A 25,430-nucleotide genomic window follows, 5' to 3' on the forward strand; every position below is an offset into this window, starting at 1 on the left:
TCCTTCCTTCCTTCCTTCCTTCTCTCTGTCTTTCCTTTAAAAAAAAAAAAAAAAAAAAAAAAAAAAAAAAAAAATAGCTTTGTCCCCTTAGGCCGCGGCGGCTGGTGCCCCCACCACACGAGGCCCCCCGGAACAACTGAGATAGTTGGGTCGGAAATCCCCAGACTGCGGAGAACAGTGACCGGGGGATCCCTTCCAAACACGTGACTCCCCCGTCGGCTGGGAGCAGTGCACTCTCCCGGGCTGCGACAGCTGGCGCCCTCCCGCCACGCTTGGTGCCCTGGGCCGACTAGCTAATTTGGCCGGACGCTCTCCTGTGCTGCGACAGCCGGCGACCCTCCCCGCGTTTGGAACCCCGGGCCGGCTGGCATTCTTCCAAGACGCTTCGGTTGCCGAACCTCCCCTACGGCGAGAGTTTTCCAGAGTTGAGGGACCCACAGCAACTTTCGCTGGTGGAACCCACAGACAGGCGTGTGCCACGTGTGCCACCTACTGGGCAGGATAGGAAGAACAGAACCCAGAGACTGCGCAGAAAAATCTTTCAACCTGTGGGGTCGAACACCCGGGGAAATCTGACTAAATGCCCAGACGCCAGCAGAAGATAACGGACCACGCTCAGAAAATTGAACATATGGCCCAGTCAAACGAAGAAACCAATAGTTCAAATGAGATACAGGAGCTGAAACAACTAATGCTGAATATACGAACAGAAATGGAAAACCTCTTCAAAAACGAAATCGATAAATTGAGGGAGGACATGAAGAAGACATGGGCTGAACATAAAGAAGAAATAGAAAAACTGAAAAAACAAATCACAGAACTTATGGAAGTGAAAGATAAAGTAGAAAAGATGGAAAAAACAATGGATACCTACAATGACAGATTTAAAGAAACAGAAGATAGAATTAGTGATTTGGAGGATGAAACATCTGAACTCCAAAAAGAAACAGAAACTATCCGGAAAAGAATGGAAAAATTTGAACAAGGTATCAGGGAACTCAAGGACAATGTGAACCGTACAAATATACGTGTAGTGGGTATCCCAGAAGGAGAAGAGAAGGGAAAAGGAGGAGAAAAACGAATGGAAGAAATTATCACTGAAAATTTCCCAACTCTTATGAAAGACCTAAAATTACAGATCCAAGAAGTGTAGCGCACCCCAAAGAGATTAGACACAAATAGGCGTTCCCCAAGACACTTACTAGTTAGAATGTCAGAGGTCAAAGAGAAAGAGAGGATCTTGAAGGCAGCGAGAGAAAAACAATCCGTCACATACAAGGGAAACCCAATAAGACTATGTGTAGATTTCTCAGCAGAAACCATGGAAGCTAGAAGACAGTGGGATGATATATTTAAGTTACTAAAAGAGAAAAACTGCCAGCCAAGACTCCTATATCCAGCAAAATTGTCCTTCAAAAATGAGGGAGAATTTAAAACATTCTCAGACAAAAAGTCACTAAGAGAATTTGTGACCAAGAGACCAGCTTTGCAAGAAATACTAAAGGAAGCACTAGAGTCAGATACAAAAAGACAGAAGAGAGAGACATGGAGAAAAGTGTAGAAAGAAGGAAAGACAGATATGATATATATAATACAAAAGGCAAAATGGTAGAGGAAAATATTATCCAAACAGTAATAACTCTAAATGTCAATGGACTGAATTCCCCAATTAAAAGACATAGACTGGCAGAATGGATTAAAAAACAGGATCCTTCTATATGCTGTCTACAGGAAACACATCTTAGACCCAAAGATAAATATAGGTTGAAAGTGAAAGGTTGGGAAAAGATATTTCATGCAAACAACAACCAGAAAAGAGCAGGAGTGGCTATACTAATATCCAACAAATTAGACTTCAAATGTAAAACAGTTAAAAGAGACAAAGAAGGACACTATATACTAATAAAAGGAACAATTAAACAAGAAGACATAACAATCATAAATATTTACGCACCGAACCAGAATGCCCCAAAATACGTGAGGAATACACTACAAACACTGAAAAGGGAAATAGACACATATACCATAATAGTTGGAGACTTCAATTCACCACTCTCATCAATGGACAGAACATCTACACAGAGGATCAATAAAGAAATAGAGAACCTGAATATTACTATAAATGAACTTGACTTAACAGACATTTATAGGACATTACATCCCACAACAGCAGGATACACCTTTTTTTCAAGTGCTCATGGATCATTCTCAAAGATAGACCATATGCTGGGTCACAAAGCAAGTCTTAACAAATTTAAAAAGATTGAAATCATACACAACACTTTCTCGGATCATAAAGGAATGAAGTTGGAAATCAATAATAGGCGGAGTGCCAGAAAATTCATAAATACATGGAGGCTCAACAACACACTCTTAAACAACAAGTGGGTCAAAGAAGAAATTGCAAGAGAAATTAGTAAATACCTAGAGGCAAATGAAAATGAAGACACAACATATCAAAACTTATGGGACGCAGCAAAGGCAGTGCTAAGAGGGAAATTTATTGCCCTAAATGCCTTTATCAGAAAAGAAGAAAAGGCAAAAATGCAGGAATTAACTGTCCACTTGGAAGAACTGGAGAAAGAACAGCAAACTAATCCCAAAGCAAGCAAAAGGAAAGAAATAACAAAGATTAGAGCAGAAATAAATGAAATTGAAAACATGAAAACAATAGAGAAAATCAATAAGACCAGAAGTTGGTTCTATGAGAAAATCAACAAGATTGATGGGCCCTTAGCAAGATTGACAAAAAGAAGAAGAGAGAGGATGCAAATAAATAAGATTAGAAATGAAAGAGGAGACATAACTACTGACCTCACAGAAATAAAGGAGGTAATAACAGGATACTATGAACAACTTTACGCTAATAAATACAACAATTTAGAAGAAATGGACAGGTTCCTGGAAAGACATGAACAACCAACTTTGACTCAAGAAGAAATAGACGACCTCAACAAACCAATCACAAGTAAAGAGATTGAATTAGTTATTCAAAAGCTCCCTAAAAAGAAAAGTCCAGGAGCAGACGGCTTCACATGTGAATTCTATCAAACATTCCAGAAAGAATTAGTACCTACTCTCCTCAAACTGTTCAACATAATCGAAGTGGAGGGAAAACTACCTAATTCATTCTATGAAGCCAACATCACCCTCATACCAAAACCAGGCAAAGATATTACAAAAAAAGAAAACTACAGACCAATCTCTCTAATGAATACAGATGCAAAAATCCTCAATAAAATTCTAGCAAATCGTATCCAGCAACACATTAAAAGAATTATACATCATGACCAAGTAGGATTCATCCCAGGTATGCAAGGATGGTTCAACATAAGAAAATCAATTAATGTAATACACCATATCAACAAATCAAAGCAGAAAAATCACATGATCATCTCAATTGATGCAGAGAAGGCATTTGACAAGATTCAACATCCTTTCCTGCTGAAAACACTTCAAAAGATAGGAATACAAGGGAACTTCCTTAAAATGATAGAGGGAATATATGAAAAACCCACAGCTAATATCATCCTCAATGGGGAAAAATTGAAAACTTTCCCCCTAAGATCAGGAACAAGACAAGGATGTCCACTATCACCACTATTATTCAACATTGTGTTGGAAGTTCTAGCCAGAGCAATTAGGCAAGAAAAAGAAATACAAGGCATCAAAATTGGAAAGGAAGAAGTAAAACTATCACTGTTTGCAGACGATATGATACTATATGTAGAAAACCCAGAAAAATCCACAACAAAATTACTAGAGCTAATAAATGAGTACAGCAAAGTAGCAGGCTACAAGATCAACATTCAAAAATCTGTAGCTTTTCTATACACTAGTAATGAACAAGCTGAGGTAGAAATCAAGAAACGAATCCCATTTACAATCGCAACTAAAAGAATAAAATACCTAGGAATAAATTTAACCAAAGAGACAAAAAACCTATATAAAGAAAACTACAAAAAACTGTTAAAAGAAATCACAGAAGACCTAAATAGATGGAAGGGCGTACCGTGTTCATGGATTGGAAGACTAAATATAGTTAAGATGTCAATCCTACCTAAATTGATTTACAGATTCAATGCAATACCAATCAAAATCCCAACAGCATATTTTTCAGAAATAGAAAAACCAATAAGCAAATTTATCTGGAAGGGCAGGGTACCCCGAATTGCTAAAAACATCTTGAGGAAAAAAAACGAAGCTGGAGGTCTCGCGCTGCCTGACTTTAAGGCATATTATGAAGCCACAGTGGTCAAAACAGCATGGTATTGGCATAAAGATAGATATATCGACCAATGGAATCGAATAGAGTGCTCAGATATAGACCCTCTCATCTATGGACATTTGATCTTTGATAAGGCAGTCAAGCCAACTCATCTGGGACAGAACAGTCTCTTCAATAAATGGTGCCTAGAGAACTGGATAACCATATGCAAAAGAATGAAAGAAGACCCATCTCTCACACCCTATACAAAAGTTAACTCAAAATGGATCAAAGATCTAAACATTAGGTCTAGGACCATAAAACAGTTAGAGGAAAATGTTGGGAGATATCTTATGGATCTTACAACTGGAGGTGGTTTTATGGACCTTAAACCTAAAGCAAGAACACTGAAGAAGGAAATAAATAAATGGGAGCTTCTCAAAATTAAACACTTTTGTGCATCAGAGAACTTCATCAAGAAAGTAGAAAGACAGCCTACACAATGGGAGACAATATTTGGAAATGACATATCAGATAAGGGTCTAGTATCCAGAATTTATAAAGAGATTATTCAACTCAACAACAAAAAGACAGCCAACCCAATTACAAAATGGGAAAAAGACTTAAACAGACACCTACCAGAAGAAGAAATACGGATGGCCAAGAGGCACATGAAGAGATGCTCAATGTCCCTGGCCATTAGAGAAATGCAAATCAAAACCACAATGAGATATCATCTCACACCCACCAGAATGGCCATTATCAACAAAACAGAAAATGACAAGTGCTGGAGAGGATGCGGAGAAAGAGGCACACTTATTCACTGTTGGTGGGAATGTCAAAGGGTGCAACCACTGTGGAAGGCAGTTTGGCGGTTCCTCAAAAAGCTGAATATAGAATTGCCATACGACCCAGCAATACCATTGCTAGGTATCTACTCAAAGGACTTAAGGGCAAAGACACAAACGGACATTTGCACACCAATGTTTATAGCAGCGTTATTTACAATTGCAAAGAGATGGAAACAGCCAAAATCTCCATCAACAGAAGAGTGGCTAAACAAACTGTGGTATATACATACGATGGAATATTATGCAGCTTTAAGACAAGATAAACTTGTGAACCATGTAATAACATGGATGGACCTAGAGAATATTATGCTGAGTGAATCCAGCCAAAAACTAAAGGACAAATACTGTATGGTCCCACTGCTGTGAACGGACATTCGAGAATAAACTTGAAATATGTCATTGGTAACAGAGTTCAGCAGGAGTTAGAAACAGGGTAAGACAATGGGTAATTGAAGCTGAAGGGATACAGATTGTGCAACAGGACTAGATACAAAAACTCAAAAATGGACAGCACAATAATACCTAATTGTAAAGTAATCATGTTAAAATACTGAATGAAGCTGCATCTGAGCTATAGGGTTTTTTTTTGTTTTTGTTTGCTTGTTGGTTTGTTTGTTGTTGTTGTTTTTTACTATTACTACTACTTTTATTTCTTTTCTTTATATTGACATTTTATATCTTTTTCTGTTGTGTTGCTAGTTCCTCTAAACTGATGCAAATGTACTAAGAAACAATGATCATGCATCTATGTGATGATGTTAAGAATTACTGAGTGCATATGTAGAATGGTATGATTTCTAAATGTTGTGTTAATTTCTTTTTTTTCTTTCCGTTAATAAAAAAAAAAAAAAAAATATAGCTTTGTGCTCCCATCCCCAGATTATCTTATCCACAGAGTCTGGAGAGGGCCTGGGAACATTTTATCAGGTTTCTCAGGTGATTCTGATGCCCAGCCAGGTTTGGAATCAATGAATAATGAACATACATTAACCTTTTCGTGATGACTCAGTGTCTTTTTATTTGCACCTATTATTAAACTGTGAGTTCACTGCAGCCATAGCAAATGATGGTCGTCCCTCCCTTGAGTCTCAATTTCCCCACCCACGAAAGAAAGAATTGGATCACATGATCTTGAAAATTCTTTTAGCTCTAAAATTCTAATTCTTTGGAAAGGAGCTTTCCCCTGGATATTTACTAAGGCATTCTTTCTTTAAAGACTGCCCCTAACATCATTTTTCCTTTTCTGAACCTCCTCATAAAAGTGGAGAGGATATATTGCCTAATAACTTTCAGAGGGCCGTATTATGAGAGCCTTTCCACAAAACTGATTACTAAGCTAATACCTGAAACAGATTTCTCGCAAGTTTGCCTTATCCAGACAAATCATAATCTTTCTTTTCCTTTCATGAGCCTTAGACTCCTCAACAGCATTCGCTATATGGCCCCTAATTTCTCCATCACTAGCACCATGGCCAGCAGCAAGCGCCACAGTCCCGTGTCACTGCAGGCCCAGGGATTACATGTTTATGACTAGAAAGTAAAGAAGCTGTGCTAAACTGAAGAGTTTGGTTTTCTCCTATACAACAGGGCTCCTCAGGCTCAGTACTATTGACTTTCGGGCCATGTAATCTTGTGTGGTCTAAACATTCTCCTTCATGTGCTCATCATTTTTTAAGCTCTCTTCTGCTTTAAAAGAATTCTAGGTATTTGTCATATTAAAAAATGGATCTTTAAACATATGTTTATTAAAGCCTTAAATAATATTTATGCAACATTTCATTTCCTCCAGGAAAGTTCATTTATAATAAATCCATGTAATATATAGCTGGATCAATAAAGTTAAAAAAGGCAAGTAGAATATTTTTAAATATGTTACAAGGTGTTAATGCCCCTTTAATGGGATGAGGTCTGCATCAGCCTATTACTAGCTTTGCTTCCTGACAGTTCTGAAACACAAGCACAGTCAACCTATATGTATAATAATTAACTCTTCAGAAATTTGATTCCTCACTACCTCCTAGAGAAGAATATTCGGTTTCATGGGGACTATCAAAGTAGCTCTGGTAAACAGAACTACATGAAAGGATAAAACAATCTCCCATAGCCTCATGGATTGCTAATTGTTTTTCATCAGTTCGTTCATCTCCATTTATCCCTCTCCCCTCTTTATCCTACTCCCCACTTTGCCCCTGCTTCCTTCTGTCCCCCAGATACCCTTGGACATACACAAACACAATTTCAATTCAAATTACATCTTTTAACAAGGGATTTTAAGTATAAGACATTTACCATACAAATGGCAAAACCATGCTTAGCACAGATTCTGCTGAGAATTAGCTAGCTTTTCTTTTTATATGGCATATAAATGTAAATTAGAATTTCATTGACCCACCACAGCTTTCCAGTTATCACTCATTTCAGTGTCTATATATACAATGACATTATATTCCAAAAAAGCAAACAAATGAATAAATAGATTGAAATGTGCTCTAAAAAGCATATACATGTGCTCAGAAACATGCAAACATAGAGAACTCTTGTAATTAGGAAAGTTCCAGAATAGCATATTTTTCTGTATTTCTCAACCAGGGGCAGTGTTGTACCCCTGGGGACACCCAGCAATGTCTGGAGATATCTTTGGATGTCACAACTCGGGGAGGGGGGTACTACTGGAATCCAGTGGGTAGAGGCCAGGGATGCTGCTGAACATCTTCCCATGCACAGGACAGCCCCCACAACAGAATTACCTGACCCAAAATGTCAGCAGTACCGAGACTGAGAAACCCTGCTCTATCGTAGAAAACCAAACTTTTCATTCTATTCCAGGCATTCTATTTCCAGTTCAAAAAGAGAAAGAAAAACACTTACCCCACCACAATTTCATTTGAATCTCATTGGCCAAAAGCTAGTTACACGGGTATGCCAAGTTTTCATTTCCACCCTGGACCTTTAAGTCCTTTAGAAAAGGGAGCCAGACATATTTTTTCCCTTCTTGGTCTCTCTGTGGTCTTTTCCCACAGTATGAATGAAACACTTTACCAGATAATGTGGGAACAATTTTGATAATCTTTACCTTGCCTATTCTGCAAATAAAAGTTTCTGCCACTTCTGGCCCAATATTTTGTGTATTTCACAGACACTAAAAGTAAAATGTGAATTGAAAGTGGGAAATGCATGTTGCATATATGTTACCACAATTTTTAAAAAACAATGAGTCGTTTTTTAAATACAAGAGGAGATGGAGTACCCCATGACAGAGGTACAGACAAGTCAGCACCAGAACACAACAGGCTTTGGAGAAAGCATGGCCTGCGAATACCATGATTTTCGTCTTCTAGCATCCAGAACTGTGAGACAATAAATTCCTGTGAATGAGACGGGGAGAGGGGGAAGGATGGAGGGAAGGAGAGGGAAGAAAGGAAGAGGAAGGGAGGAATATAATAAACTTAGATATCAAAAAGAAAATCTCTCATACTTGCTATGCTAGATTTGGCATTGTAGACAAGAGGGGATAAAAAGACCTAAGAAAGACTTTTAGCCAAAAGGATTACCCCTCTACTAGACTGAGGAAGTATTTCATGGAACAGCCTATCCACCTAAATATTTTTATAGAGCAAGTTTCCTCCTGAAGGAGGAGAGAATTGTTAGATGAGTAAATGCCCAGCCAAAGTGAAAATTACACTTCAAAGTGGCTTTACTAAAAGCTGAAAAGCTGATAAGACTAAAAAATCAGCAAAACAAGCCCCACAGATGCATATGTCATAGCTGTGCTGGGCAAGAACTTAATAGGGCTGTTGGCTGCAAAGTCTCCCAAGGGTTGCCCCAGTACCAGAGAACTGTCTGCAGATAATCAGTGTCTGACTGCAAATCCCAATGTGCTATCTTAGTAATTTTACATAAATAATCTTGTGAACACCAATCCAGAGCCAAAGAGAGAACACACACAGGGTCCTAATGCTTCTATACCAGGTCTAGAATAGCATCAACAACATACTTCTTTGCATCCCATTTTATTGCAATGTAGTCCTAAGACACAGTATATGTTGAATTCAGTAGTATCCAAAAAGAGCACAAAAAAAAACTGTTAGCCTTAAACCCAGTACAGTATACAACAAGCTACTACCTTTCTGAAGCTGAAAGTAATATTTGGCTTATCCAGCTGCTAAGACTATAAAATTGGTCCATTGAGGGCACAGCCTCCCTCTCCACAGTGTAGACACATAGCTCCTGTAATATATTTAGCAATCTTGGAAATCCCATTTCTGCTTCCAAATGCATATTCTAGAAAGTGGAAAGATGATGATGCAGCCCTGCTGCTCCAAAATAAATAGCCCATTTTGAAATCTTTTTTTTTTTTTTTTTTTTTAGAGAAAGGGAGGAAAGGAAGGAAAGACAGAGAAGGAAGGAAGGGAGGAAGAAAGGGAAACATTTTTAAACATTTTCTTGTTTTATTATATTTTGTTTGTTTGTTTATTTTTTACATGGGCTGGGGCCGGGAATCGAACCGGGGTCCTCCGGCACGGCAGGCAAGCACTCTTGCCCGCTGAGCCACCGCGGCCCGCCCCCCATTTTGAAATCTTAAAGCCAACTACAAAAGCAAATTGCAAACTGATTTTTTTAAAGAATTAGTACTCTCTAAGGAGCTTCAGAAATCTCTAAAGAGAGACTATCTTGAGGGAAAATATAGAAGTATGCTGAGGTCCTTGGTCTAGAAATCTGTGAAACAAATTCATATCGATTTTAACTAAATTTTGAGGGATCTGTCAAGATCCCTGTCAGCTTACAGATGAGGATTAAAGAGGTAACTGGCACTCCTGGTAACAACATAAGTCAAGAATATATTCCAGGCTGGTGCCAACATTTTCTGTCTCCAAGACCAGTATCTCTATCATGACCCACTGACACTGAAAGCCTTCACCATAATTAGGAATGAAACTAAACCATTATATAAATTATATATTAATATAAATAATGTGACTTTAATAGAACTACACTAAAGAAGCTTATGGTCAGATGGAGACAATATTTGGGAAGATAGAAGCTGTGGTGCAAAAATTTTTATCTGAACTATGCATAACAACGCTTTATTTAGTCTTTGGTCTTTGTAGAAGTCCAATAAGATTCCCCTTACTATTCACAATATACAGCTGAAATAATTGAAACTCCAAAACCTCAGAGCATCAATTCATCTAGAAACCCTTTGATGTATAGCCCAGGAAAATGCCTTTATGCTGTTCTTATAGGTATGTCTCTTCTCCCCACTACCAGCTCCCATAAAAAAATCCCTAAAATCATAGGATAAGTTTGTCTTAGAGCAAGTCATCATTCTCTTCTATTAAGTGTTTCCCTCTTGTTGGAAGCAGAAATCTATACTGATGGAGACATGTAATGCAGGTATAAAGAAGAAATATGTTCCCTCAGATGTCACCTTTGTATCACTTCCCCATCAATACCATTTCCACAAGGAACTATTTATATTTGTACAGCTCTGTTTTCAAAGCTTTCCTTTTTACCACTTTGCTAGACTACTTGGAACTCAAAGGAAAAAGAAATATAAAGGGATTTGGGGATTAAGTCCATTCCCACATTTTAATTGTGCTGAAACTGATTTCCAAAGATATGATACAACTAATCAGAGATAAAACTGGGTCTGGAGACAAACCTCTGACTCAAGTCTAATAGTCTTCTCACTTGAAAACACTAAATCTTTTGAATATTTTGTATATACTGTACAAGTATTTGTTTACTGTAAGAATACTGCAGGCCTGAGTTGCATAGGGAAAAATTTCAATGGATAAGAGTAACAGAAGCAAAATGTTTGAGGCAAGATTTGAATTAAACATTAGGAAAACTTTTCTAGGCTAGGATTCTTTATAACAATGATTCATGTGCCTCACAAGAACAGACATATAGACCAATGGAATTGAATTGAAACTTCAGAAATAGACCCTTACATCTATGGCCAATTAATTTTTGACAAAGGTGCCAAGTCCACTGAATTGGGAAAAAAAAATAATCGCTTCAACGAACAGTGCTCAGAAAACTGGATATCCATATGTAAAAGAATGAAGGTGGACCCCTCTCTCACAACATATACAAAAATTAACCCAAAATGGATCAAAGCCATGTAGATAAGAACCAAATATAAAACTTCTAGAAAAAAACACAGGGTAATATCTTCAGGACCTTTTGTGAGGCAATGGTTTCTTAGACTTTACACCAAAAGCTCAAGCAATTAAAAAAAAAATTAGATAAATGGTCTGTGGTATTGAAGTTGTTTTGCACCTCAGAAAAGCCATATTCTTTTAATCCATTCCTGTCGGTGCAGACCTGTTACAGTGGGACCTTTGGATTAGGTTCTTTCAATTGAGATGTGACCCACCCCACTCAAGGTGTGTCAATCCTCTGATGAGGTGGAGGATTAATCCTCTGAAGTCCTTTGTAAGAAGATGACACATATACAGAAGCTAGAGGTAAAATCAAGAGAGGTTACAAGGAAAGCACTAGAGAAGCTAAGGGAAGACCCACAGAAAACAGAGAGAAAGCCACTGAAGGCAGAAACTGAAAGCAACAAAACCCTCAGAGAGAAGAACCAGCAGATGCTGGCCATGTGCCTTCCCATCAAGACAGCAGTGTCCTGGATGCAGCAGCCTGTCTTTAGAGTCCAGTTATCCTCCTGTGAATCCCTTGAGTTGGGACATTTTCATGGCCTAGAACTTCAAATTGAAAGTTAATATATCCTCATTGTAAAAGTCAACCCATTTCTGATACATTGCATTCTGGTAGCTTTAGCAAACCAAAACATGGGACTTCATCAAAATTAAAAATTTCTATACATCCAAGGACTTCATCATGAAAGCAAAACAACTAAAGAATGGGAGAAAACATTTGGAAAGCATATATCCAATAAGAATTTAATATCAGAATATACAAAGAAATCCTACAACTAAACATAAAAAGACAAACAACCCTACTAAAGAAAAATGGGTGAAAGACTTGAATAGACTTTCTCCAAAGAAGGTATGCCAGTAGCCAAAAAAACATATGAAAAGATGCTCAACATTATTAGTCACTAGGGAAATGCAAATTAAAACCACAATGAGATATCATTTCATACCCACTAGACTAGTACTATTAAAAAGAAACAGAAAATAGAAAGTGTTGGAGAGGATGTAGAGAAATAGTACCTTGTACATTGATGGTGGTAATGTAAAATGGTACAACCATGTTGGAAAACAATTTGGTAATCCTCAGAAAGTTAAGTATAGAATTATCATATGACCCAAGTATAGAATTATCATATGACTACTAGTATTTGAAAGCAAATTTCAAACAGATATATATACACTGATGTTCATAGTGGCATTATTCACAACAAAATCCAAAAGGTGGAAGCAATCCAAGTGTCCATTAACAGATGAATGGATAAAGGAAATATTGTATATGTATTTACAGTTTATTTGGCTGTAAAAATGAATCAAGTTCTGGTGAATGCTATAACACAGATGAACCTCAAAGCCTTGAGGACATCATGTTGAGTGAAATAAGGCAAACACAAAAGGACAAATACTACATAACTCACATATATTAAGTAATTGGAATATGCAAATTCATAGTGTCTGAAATTAGAATATAGGTTACCAGGGTCAGGGGGAAGTGGGGTTGAGGAGTTAATGCTTAACTATTACGGAGTTTCTGTTTGGGTTGATGGAAAAGTTTTTTTGCTAATGGATGATGTTGGTGGTAGCACAATATTGTTAATGTAATAAACCAATAAACTGAATAATTGAAAGTGGGTAAAATGAGAAAATTTAGGTTGTAACAAATAAAAGAAAAATCATAGAATTTTACAAAATAGAGTCCTAACATAAACTATGGACTATAGTTAATAGCATATTAGAATAATATTGCTTCTTCAATTGTAACAAAGGTACCGCACTAATGCAAAGTGTTAATAACAGGGAAAACTATGGGAGTGGGGAGGAGGGTACAGGAACTCTGTACCGAGTGATTTTTCTATAAACCGATAACTGTTATAATAAATTGTAAAAAGTTAGAACAAAAAGATTCATGTGCCTTGTTATGCCTTGATTTTCCTTCTAAAATTAAATTCAGGTGGCATAGTATTTGTTTCTTCTTGCTACCTCAGTTGTCCATATTTGTGTTTTCTCTTCCACTCCCATTCCAATAGCGATAAGAAGATTAATGTGATAATGAACCAGAGTTGGCCTAAAAAGAATAAGAGTATACAGCTTATTGGGGCCAAGTATATTAATTATTTCAAGCCAATACTATATTACATTTTTAAATAGCAAGATGAAAGTAATAACTGGGAAATCAGTGTATTTTGGTGGAAAGATACACAATCTTCATAACAAAATATAATTTGATTTTGTCTCTAATTTACCAACTGCATTACCTTGGCCAGGTTCCTCACCATTTCTGAAATAGTAACTTCTTCTAAGAATTAAATGTAGTGGTATATATAAGGCATCTAACATATAGTAGGTACTCATTAAATGTTGGTTCCCTGGCACAAAAGAGCTATGTCACTCCTAGCAAATTCCTAGCAAATTCCTTAGTTCTTTGGGTCTCAGTTTCCTCAGCTGTAAAATGCGAAGATGGAACTAGATAGATAGCTTTCAGCTCATCAAGAAATAATTAATTTCCCAAAGGAACGCACCTTTCCTTTAAATTCAACAAACATTATTAACCGCTTTTCATCTATCCCAGGGACTTACCATCAACAAGAGCCCATGTATAAGATCCAACTCCTGCTACTTTAAGTTCCTCAAAGAAAAATGATTATACAAAACCAAAGACTCTAACTTTAAGGAAAACTCTACAAGGGTATCACAAACCTAATGTTGTAAGTAAAAATATTTTAGGGCATACCTTACATAATTATTCTTTTTGCTATAGGATAGCAGGTGAGAACTAAAATGTTTATACTATTGGTCTACAACAAAAGACTCAAGGAATATTTCATTAAGGGGATTTAGTGCCATTTTTAAGAAGAAAAACATGAGCAATAAACTTCTGCTTCCCATGCTAGTCTTATGTTAGGTTTTTGAAATTTAAAATATTTTGACATTCAGAAGCAGAAGAGAATAAAATTTATCCTGAGATATTTATTACAATGATAAATATTAATATAAGAAAGTGATTGGCTGTGTTCTCCCTCTTACTTTCAAACTTCATGTTTTGGATTTACATTCTCTAAAAGTGAGTTGTAATATCATTTAAATGTCTTAATCTTGTAAGCATGACCTGGGGAAATATTAACTGATCTTAAATGAGAATTTTAAATGCAAAGTTCTTCCTCCTTTTTTCTTCCATAAATAAATCATTATCAATGGATTTTTTTATCAGTACAGATGAGACTTTTCACAAATAACCTTCTAGAGAGTCAAAAGACTTGTTATCATGTTTAGCATTTCCAATCATGGTTTCTCAGAAATGATTCATTTGCAATCTACCTGTCTAGCACTGAAGAATTTTGGAAAACACATCTTAGATAACAAAACATCAACAACTAACAAAAGTAAAGTCCCATTTACTATTGCCTCAAATGTGAAAAAAAAAACATTTTAAAGAAAATCAATGGCTGTGTTTTATGGGCAATTTTTTTTCCCTAAAAGGTAACAAAGTATGTCTTCAAAACACTGATTTTTGTGCAGAGGTCCAGAGAACCACAGAAACATGTGTTAGATATATGCATATTAAGTACAGATAACCTGGATCCTATTTCTGCTCTTGCTACAAACCAGATAAGTGAGTTGTTTCTTTATCAATAAAACAACAGGTGGAAAAAGCTGATGTCTTTAAGATATCTTCCAGTTCTATAATGTCTGTGAGAATCCTAAATTTGAGGGACACAGAACATGGGGCAAAGCATCCATAGGGGAGAAGTCTTTCTGCTTTTAGTGGGTGCTGCCAATACTGTCCAGCTTCTGTAAAGAGCCAGACACTAAATGGCCCGGCTTTGTGCCTTGGCGGAGAACATCATCCTTTTGGGATATGAAAGCACTTAAAGACTCAGCCAGAGGAAACAAATTATTTTCTGAGCATAGTAAAATAATTTTTTAAAACATTTTACAGGGATATGTGAGCCTTTATAACCTCAGCCCCTTGATGATAAAAGCCTTTCATCTTGGCTGGCAGAAGCCCTGGATTCTTTCAGGGGACCAATGCCCTCTGATCCTTAAGAGAAATAATTCTGGAAATGAATGATCGTCAGCACCCAGTCTCAGACCTGACACTTGGAAATACATGTATTTTTAAGCAGCAGCTATATCCTATGCAACACCCTAGGACTCCTTCATAAGGCTGAGTGTAGCAGAATGGTTACGAATGTGGAGTAGGTTCAAATTCTGCCCTTGCCACTTAACTGCTGTGTGATGTAGGACAAGAAGCTTAACCTCTCAGCTTTCTTTTCTATAAAACAGGGAAAATAATAAAACCTAACTCAGGGTTTTTATGAAGATTCATCAAGATATGGCATGCAAAACAGCACAGAGAATGACATATAATAAATGTTTAGATAGATGGATGGATGGATGGATGGATGGATGGATGGATGGATGGAAGGATGGAAGGAAGGATGGATGGTTGATATCAGATGATGATGATAGATCAATAGATGGATGTAGATAGATCAATCCTGGGACTCCCTGAAAAGGCTCATCTGAAAGCCACAAATGATTTGCTGATAGTGAATGATATCTGGGCAGTCTTTTCTCTTCTGAGCAAATGACTCAAATCAGGATCAGCTCTTACTAAGAGAATCCTATTAGCAAGAATCAGGAGGAAATGAGATTATCCTGAAAGCAAGAAAGAATTACTCTGGCTTAAGACAGGATCTTTAAAAGAGAAAGAAAAGCATGCACACATATACACAAACACAAAAATTTAACACAGTCATACAGAGTCACAGATGGGGTTTGCTTTTCATTTATGCCTTCTCAAGTGTTGTCAGCATTAAAAGCCACAGAACAGTATAGCTGTTGGCTCTTTTTAGGTAATCTAGTCCCACTCCCTCTCTTAATAAGTAGCTGAGGCCCAGAAAGCACAAGCCACTTGCTCAAGGTCATTCTGCAGTATATGACAGTGTCAAGACAAACAAGCCTGGCTTCCCCCACTTGCTCACCCAGTCCTCTGCCTGGTCTCTTTCAACAGGACAGCATTCTGCCCTTGCTTTGTCAAATAAAACATTTTAAAAAAAAAAAGAAAAAGAAAAAAGCAAACCCACAACAAAAGGTTTGTCACTTCCGCCAAGTTTCCAAAAAGTATAGAAGAAATCCCAGCTGGGAAGACCAGGTCTCCAGGGCATGGCATGGTGGGAAGTGGGGAGGACCCCACTCAGCTGGGGCCCTCTCCCAAGAGCTCTTTGAAGCCCCTACTCCTTTGCTTTCTGTACATTCCTCATGTCCACCCTTAAGTGCTGCTTCCAGACCTTCCTCCCCTCAAAGGTCAAGCATTTCCCAGAGCAGAAGTTACACCTACTTAATTTACAAATTCTCATCTTCCATCTTCTGCTCTACTTTGAGAAAGGAAATGCAGATCTGTTATTAAATTCTCTCCAAGCCTCCTGACTGAAGACACTCAGAAGTACTTTCCTGCTTTGCTAAGATAACTCAGTCAGGATTCGTTTAGAAAATGTGAGAGTGTATGAAGGACTGGAGAACCAAGAACGCCTGACCCAGGGAACAGGAGAAAGTAGGGACCAAGGAATCCGATGGACGTTGTGGAGGAGGGTGGGGAGAGGTGGGGGGAGCGGCATCCGGGTCTAAGGGGCACACTGCACACTGCAGCCTGCATCCTACAGCTGATAGAATGGGCTGCTGGAACCGACGCCAGTTCGGTTGAGGGGACAGAGCGACGAGGGGACTGCACTTAGTTACACGCGCTGGTAATTTAACAGGCAGATGCCTCCAACTATACAGGTAGGAAGCAGGCAGAGGTTACCCGAAGTGGAAGAAACCAGGAATTCTCCCTTCCTCCCGCTGGCTTTTCTCCTCTCTGACCCGTTTTCGCCGCTCTGTGAGCCTGACGAGCACCCAGGTCGGGTCTCATCACCTGGAGGGATGGGACTGTCTTCCGTGCAACCGGGAGGATGGAGGAAAGCATAGGGTAGTCGAGGTTTCTCAGCTCCATCAAATGCATCCCCTGTAACCCCATGGCACGGAAGCTGATCCCAGGGGAAGGCTTTCGCCGAGTGCCTGGAGGCGTAAGTGTCACGGCCGAGTGCCCCTTCCCCGCACGCACGCCCACCCGCGAAACCGGAAGGAAGACTTTGCTTTCGCCCTTTCCCCGCCCCCTACCTGAATTCGGGGACCAGGTTAGGCTGCAACCCGTAGAAAGCAGCGGAGAGAGTGACCAGCCACCCGGGCTTGTAGCTTCCATTCTCGCACTCCAGATAGGGCGGAGACCACTTGACATGGCTCCTGTCCCTGCCGAGCCCGTCCCTGCGCCGCCAGCTGTGGCCCAGGCCCTGGGGTCCCTGGTTGGAGCCGCGGCGGTGGACGTGGGGCCTCCACTTGCGCCGGAGCCCGTGGAACCACTCGGTCTCCAGCGTGGCGTTGGCCAGGTGGTGCGCCGAGGAGGACAGGTCCTGGAGCAGGACGCGGCTCTCCTCGCGCGTGGCCTGGAGGAAGACCTGCGGGGAGGGCGCGGGCAACGACTCGGTGCCGAAGGTGATGGCCGCCCGGGAGATGCTGGGCTCGCCCTCCAGGAGGCTCCGCACCAACGCCTGGTACCACTCCAGGTCGTCCTGCAAGTTCTGCTCCCGCGACTTATTGCTCTGCAGCATCATGTTGAGGAAGTTGGTGGCGTGCGTTAGCGTGTCCAGCGCCCCGTGCAAGGAGGGGTGGGAGCTGGCAAGGGCGGGCGCCTTCCCCGGCAGGCCCGCCAACTCGTAGCGGCTTGAGCAGTTGGCTCGCTTCAGCTGGTGGGAGTCTCCGGTGTAGAGGTAGGAGGCCACGTCGGCGGGCACCTCCTGGGAGAGTTTCTGCGCCAACGTGCTGCCGTCAGCCGAGCGGCTCCAAGGAGCCGAGGGGTCCGAGGCGGCCGCGCGAGCCGGGTGCTGGGCAGGTTGCCTCCCGCTCAAGGTCTTCTCCCGAGGGGGATCCGGCCGTCCCAGGGGGTCGCGGCTGGCGCCAACAGCTCCCAAGCCCAGGGGAGCAAGCAGGAAGCAGAGAAGTAAGGGGCAAGCCATGGCTCCCGGCTGCCTCGCGCGGAAAAGAGGAGGTAACGGGAGGTGTCTCTTTTTAAATTCTGGTCATCAACTGATCAACGGGAAGACTTTTATTAGGTGACTTCCCCCTTCTCCAAATGGCAACCAGAAAAAAAGCCAAAATGACTTAAATAAGCTGTTTGGAAATTGGCCCGGATGGCTAAGCTGCCGTCACAGAAAATCGAATCACCTGTGGCAATGCTGGTTGCACCGCCCCACAGTGGGTCGGCTCGGGATTACGCACCTCGCCGCGGCGAGCCGAGCAGGTTTACTTCCCCTCCGGCTCCCGGACGCTAGACTTGGCCTGCGCACGACCTTCGGCTCCGCGGCTTTCATTGAGGTGTGCTCAAGGGCTGCTGCTGCCGCTGCCACTGCTGCTGCCGCCGCGGCAGCCCAGGACGCTGCTCCATCATCTGGTCGGGGACCGGCCGTTCCCGCCTCCCAGCCCTGGCGGCTCCTGGTTCACTTCGCCCCAAGGCGCAGAGCGCGCGCAGCTGGCCACGGCGAGCGCCCGGGAAGTCCCAACAGCAAGGTTGCTTTTCCGATGTTCGTCACTCCGGAGTCGAGAGAGCCAGGCAACTGGTTAATTAGAGCCTCTCGGCTTGGCCCGCAAACCACACTCTGCCTCTCCCGGCTCTTGGGAGGAAAGCCGGTTTAAAGAGGCAGCTTGGCCGCAACCAAACCCTGGCGGGGCGGCTTCGAGTCGTCTTCTTCCCTGTTTGGTCGGCTCCTCTGTCAATCAGCCGACTGCTATTTGCCGGGCTGGGCGGGAGCTGTCCAGTGCTGAACCCGAGGCGGTGCGCAGGAGGCGGCGGAGGGGGCGGAGGCGCGCGAGGCGCCGAGTCCTCGCACCCACTCCTGTTCCCGATGACTCGGAAACCCGAGGGGGTGGAAGCGGGTGGGCGGGAGCAAGCCGAGAAGCAGGGCTTTCGTGTCTCCGAGCGAAGAAAACTTGGACGTGCTGAGGAGGAGGATGTTGGCGTCTTGAGTTCTTAGTTAAATCAGTCTTTTCTTTTGCCTGGAAAAGAGGGAGAAGGGAGTTCTCGTTTCTGACTTAAATCGGAAGGGAGGGACGTAGGATGGAGACGTGTCCTCCCAGGCATCTGCTCATTTTAGGCAAATTATCAAGTCCTCCTCTTTGTGGTCCATTAAAGAAATTATTAAAACCTACTTTCCGAGGAGGATCTGAACTGTGAGTGATGGAGACATCTACCGGCTGAGCTTTCTAAGGAAGAAAAAAAAAAAGCCATGTTTTTTTCAAAATCAGAAAACTCTGATGTTGAGAGGAGGCCAGGATGAAAGGGAGACTATGAAAGTGCCCGCAGCTGAAGAGGCCCGGGGGTCAGGACACTCGGACTGTGAAAAAATGAGAGCGTGGGAGTCTGAATTGGGCGATAATGGGAGTGATTCTGATTGGTGGTTCCTGGAATTAATGGCTAGGAACTAAAACTTCAGTTTCGCTATAGATTGGGCTATCCTGGTAGAAGAGAGAAGAGCTGAATAAGCATGCTAAGCCACCCAAAATACTGGGAAATCTCTTAACACAATCCAATTGTTTTATTTGAAGTTTACTAAAGAATTTTAAGAGTGTCACTGACATTTTGGCTCGGAGATGTAGTAAATCGGATATTTGGTATCGGCTATCTAGATTTCCACTTGCACCTCCACTTTCCATACGTACCTCAGTCTTAGTTTGCCTGGGCTTCTATGATAAATACCACTTACTGTTTGCCTTAAACAACAGGAGTTTATTGACTCACAGTTTGAAGGCTAGAAGTCCAACATGGGGATATCAGCAGGCAGTGTTTTATCCAGGAGTCTGTAATCTTCTGGTGATGGCTTTCTGGCAATCCTCCATCATATAGTACTCTCCCTTTCTCAGTTTACTCCTCTGCTTCCTGTTCCCCTGTCCAATTTCCTTTGCCTGTATGGACTTCAGCCATATTGGATGAAGGGTCAACCTCAGTTGCATTTGACTATATTTTAACTGATGATAAATAGGAACTCATTCCCATTTATGAATGAGTTCATACCTACAGGGTGGGGGTTAGGACTTAAACAAGTCTTTGTGGAAGACGTAATTCAAATCCAACACCCTTCATTTTCAAATTCCCCAAGGAAGACACAAATAGAAATTCACAAATCCACCTCAATTCTCAGCTAACATATAGAACTCAGGGCATTCTAAGTTAGCTCTGCTTAGATTTACTTTATTATTTCATTTCACTTCCCCTACTGAGGATAAATCAAAGTATTGAAATGTAAGCTCCAAAAGGGGGGAAAAAATCATTGTTTTGGTCACTGAGCTATTCTGAGAACGTAAGACAACAGCTGGTATATAGTAGGTTCTCATTAAATGTATTTTTTGGTGAACCAGAAGATGGTGCTGATGAAGTTTTAATTATTTAAAAATCCATCTCCTCTCCCAAGAGAAGTACTGCCTGATGTGTCAGTGATGAAGGCTACTGGAATAAGACATAGCAACCAATTTTCCAAACTGCTGTGCATAGTGTCCAAGTGAATTTGTATAGCTATGCAAAGAGTGGTTATTAGATTTGTAGTTACTTACCAGTAGAGTTCATGTTCATATCCGACTTTTTGTTTAGATTTTGCTTTGGACTGTATGCCCTATGCTAGGTAAAGGTCATCCCATTTTAATGCTCTACTCTAACATATGTGGAAATAACAGAAGGAGTTTCTGTTTTTTGTTGTTTTTTTTTTATTTTTGTGAGAGGATACAATATGATCTTGCACCTATTTAACAATCTAAAGACTGACATAAAATTTCCTCATTAATGGATATTTTAGAAAAGCTAAATAACAAAAATTTTAAAGAATTTTATAATATCTAACAACAGGGAAGATATAATTTTGTTAGTAGCTCCTTCTATAAGTAATTCAATGACTCAGCATAATTGAAAGACCTGGGTTCCTATCCCAGCATTGTTTTAAAAAGCATGTGACCACTGACAGGACATTTAAAGTTTCTGTGTCTTGGAACATTAACTGTATAGTATCTGGGCCTCAGGATTTGACACTGAGGAGGTTCTGAGGCCAGTCATTCCCCTCATGTACACTCAACAGTGTAGGAGCAGGTTATCATAGTCTCTTGTAATTTTAGCATTCCTCTCAGTGGAAGTTTGGTTTACAGCTTCTATTCTGCTCTGTTCGCTTTCTCATAAAGCCTCCAGTAATAGGACAAAGGCCCAATCTCAATCAGTTGGGCCACTCCTTAACCAAAAATAACATCTTCAAAAGGTCCTATTTACAATGGGTTCACACCCACAAGAATGGATTCAGATTAAAAACATGTTTCTTTCTGGGGTATGTAATTCAACCTGCCACAATAACCAAGATAAGGAGTGAGCCTGAGATGAATGCCTCCCTAATTATATAAACACAATCAGTATCTGTAAATAAATATCCCTATTAAGTGTCAAAATTAAGAACCCATTTGTCTAAATTCACATTTATATTGGGTAAATGTTTGACCGTAATAGAACAATGAATAGGAGACCCATAGGCCATGTGTGAAAGGCCCAAGGCTTTTTCATCACAGCCTGGAAAGTCAATCTAATTGCTTTAGAACAGTCAAATTTGCACTGGTGAAAAAAACAACATGTAATGGGGTTACAAATTATTAGTTGTCATTCAATATCTGATTTATTTATCACTATTATAGAAAGGAAGATGTGATTTAGCCTATCTTTAAGTAAAAGGAATTAACGGAATCAAAATCTGCTGAGGCCAGATTTTTGCCAGCAGTATAGGTTGAGTTATTAAAAGATTTAAGTGCTGATTTAAGTCATTTCAACCAGCAAGGATTAGGATCGTGGGTATGGTAGAAAGGATACTCATTTGGCAGTTGGGAGTAGAGTTCTGTTCTTGGCTCTGCAGTTAACTAGTCACATGGCTTTTGACAATCTCCTCAAACTGTGAGCCCCTTTGCTTCATCTGTAAAATGAGAGTGTTGCATTCCTTAATCCACACTGGTATGATTGCAGCTGAGTAATGGATAACGGTCTAGGTATATTTCCCAGAAACTATGATTGTTGATACCTCCAGGTATATAAGACAAATATCTAGATGTCAGTAAACCAAGTGGCATAACCCCAACTAAATTCCTGATAAAACAAATAATACTACAAAGAGGCAACAAAGTCTATAAATATAACACAAAAAATCAGAAGAAATCCAGTTTTCATACCTGGTTTTACTGAGATTCTGGGATTCCCTAAGCATAGTCTATCCCTGTACTTCATGTGCCCATTTGCAAAATGAGATTATAGTCATTGTATTCAAGACTAATGGTTTTGAAATTTCATGATGAAGAAATATCACTAGAGAGTTCAAATCGCTGTGGATCTTGTGGGACTTGAGACCCTGGTAAGCACCCTAGTTGATTCTGATGCAAATGATCCCTGGAACACTGAGACATAGAAAATAACACTAAATTATTAGAAAAAATGATCCTCTGGTGAACACAAGCCATGCTATGCATTGTGAAACCTATTCCATGAAAGTAATGCAAATAATGTCTGTAAAAATTACTATTATTGTTATTAATTATTAAAACACACAGTGGGCGGCATGATGGTGGCTCAGTGGCAGAGTTGTCACCTGCCATGCAGGAAACCTGGGTTCAATTCCCAGTGCCTGCCCATGCAAAACAAACAAACAAACAAAACACATAGCACTTACAGTGCCAGGCATAATTCTGGGGGTCTTCCATACATTAGCTCATTTAGCCTTCATTAAAACATCATGAGTTTGGTACTATCACCATTTTACAGAAGAGAAACAAACAAACAAAATTATGTAAATAGCTCTAGGTAATACAGCCACTTGGCCCCAGAGCACCTGTTCTCAGTTACTTATACTAGTGGTTCTCCATTGCTGATATGCTTTGGATTCACCTGAAGGGCTATGTGGTTTGAATCTATTATGTGCCCCAGAAAAGCCATGTTTAATCCTGCTTCAATCTTGTGGGGGCAGCCGTTTCTTTTAATCCTCATTCAAGGCTGTGGGGTAGAAACCTTTGATTAGATTATCTCCACTGAGATGTGGCAGCCCAATTGTGGGTGTGAACTTTTGATTAGATGGAGATGTGACTCTGCCCATTCAAAATGGGTCTTGATTAGTTTACCAGAGTTCTTCAAAAGAGGAAACATTTTGAAGAAATGTCAGAGCTAACAGAGACATGGGCAGAGCCCAGCTGAAGTTGCCATGTGCCTTCCCATGAGATGTTAAATAAGCCAGAACTCAGAGTTGTGTGAATGCCACAGATGCTTAGAGAGGAAACCACTGGCATCGGAAGCTGGAAGCAGCAGAGATGGGATCAAGGACCAGCAGACGCCAGCCACGTGCCTTCCCAGATCACCCTTCCTTGAGCCAAGGTATCTTTCTCTGGATGCCTTAGTTTGGACAATTTTATAGGTGTAGAACTAAAAACTTGCAATTTATTAAATTGCGTTTTTAGAAGCCATTCCATTCCAGGTATATTGCATTCTGGCAGCTTTAACAAACTAATACAAGGGCTTTTATCCAAATTCCAAAGTTGCTCCTTCGGAAGGTTTGAGATGGGGTCTGAGAATTTGCAACCTTAACAAATGCCCAGGTGGTGCCAGTACCACTAATGGTGCTGGTACCATACTTTGAGAACCACTGCATATGCTTTTCACCCTGTCATTTGTTGCTTCTATACACTTAGACTTTTCCATGTATTGTCCATGGAAAAAAGGGGAAAGTCAACAAACATTAATAGATTAAAAGATGCCTGAGAACATCTAAGAAAAAAAAGAACTCTCTGGTTTGTATATTTCCAACTTAGAAAGCTTACCCAAGATGTTTACGGTTTTTTACTTAGCAGTTGATTTTCATCTGCCTCCAGTTTGCCCTTAAAACTCTTACTCCCTCTCAGCATTGCTTGTAATGACATGCCATCTCCTTCCAGAGTTCTCTCCTCTGCTTTTCTCTGCGAAGCCAGGTCTTGGGCTGTTCTTGCAGTTCCTGTGAATCGCACTTTTAAATTCCTCCTAACCACAGTATCATCTCCACAGTTGCTAGGGCGTTGACCCAGAATGCCAGCTTTCCCCTACTGCCTTTCCCACCTGCACGCAAAATGGTTCTGAAGACACCTGAAGGGCTTCCTGACCCCAAGGGAAAACAGCAGGAACTGGCATTTATGTTGGAAAATCCTAAGTGTGCCGAGGCAAAACATTCAGCTAAATGATCTCCCATGGATGGCTCCAGCATGACATTCAACAGTGCAGGGAAGGACACTTGGGGAATTTACCAACAATCACAGCAAATCAGTGAAAGTTCAACTCAATTAATCCAAGGATCATCCCCTTTCTCATCAAGAAATAAGAACAAACACTTGGAAAGAAAACAAAATTTACCAACAAGGGGCTTTGTGGATACAAAGAGATGGTTAATGGATTATTTTGTCTTTGTTCAATTTTTCCGGTTTCTCTTTCTGGAGGGAAGCGCCTTACTCCATAAGTATCCACATGTTGTTTAGCTCATTGTGTTTCATCAGCATATGACCTTGGGTATCATGGGGGAGGTGGCTTACTCATGACCAATCAGGTCTTGGTTCTCCACCAGAACACATGAGCTTAGGAACTTCCCGCCCCCAGTACCTTAAGCCTGCCAGACACACCCACCATACATAGTACTCACTAAGGAATAATGATTCCTTTTTATGCAACAGCAGAAAGTAGTAAACCTAAACAAACTTAGAAGAGATGGGTGTTGAGTTTTATCACTTAAGTTGCTTTTAAAATTTATAGTATTTTCTAAAACTTAAAGGAAAATAAGCCCAATAATATTCATTTTGTTTAAATTGAAGCAAGGATTGCATGGAAAAATAAAACAAAGAATATATATATATTTCCAGAAAAACTTATATCTTTTTAGTCTATATTATTTTTTCTTCATAGCAACTTATTACTTCTTGAAATTAGATTCTATAGTCCCATGTTTATTGTTGTTCACCTCTCTGGAGTATAAGGACATGGAGTATAAGGGGCGGGGGGGAAGGGCGCGGACTTTGACTGGTTTACTGCTGTGTCTCTTTTACCTGGAACACTACCTGACATACAATTGGCACCCATAGGTATTTTTTTTTATTTGT

At 40.4% G+C, this 25,430-nt stretch overlaps 1 protein-coding gene across 1 annotated transcript in view; it reads right to left on the reverse strand.

The window, feature by feature from the left end:
- The window catches only part of GPR158 (G protein-coupled receptor 158), a 486,825-nt gene extending 467,882 nt beyond the window's left edge, over positions 1-18,943 (reverse strand). Inside the window, exon 1 of the mRNA XM_077153523.1 lies at positions 17,382-18,943. Within this exon, the coding sequence (XP_077009638.1) occupies positions 17,382-18,274 (893 nt within the window). The 5' untranslated portion in view covers positions 18,275-18,943. The remainder of the gene's footprint in view (positions 1-17,381) is intronic.
- Positions 18,944-25,430: the final 6,487 nt, after the last annotated feature.

The sequence above is a fragment of the Tamandua tetradactyla genome, chromosome 1 (genome assembly GCF_023851605.1).
Source record: "Tamandua tetradactyla isolate mTamTet1 chromosome 1, mTamTet1.pri, whole genome shotgun sequence".
NCBI classification, from domain to species: Eukaryota; Metazoa; Chordata; class Mammalia; order Pilosa; family Myrmecophagidae; genus Tamandua; species Tamandua tetradactyla.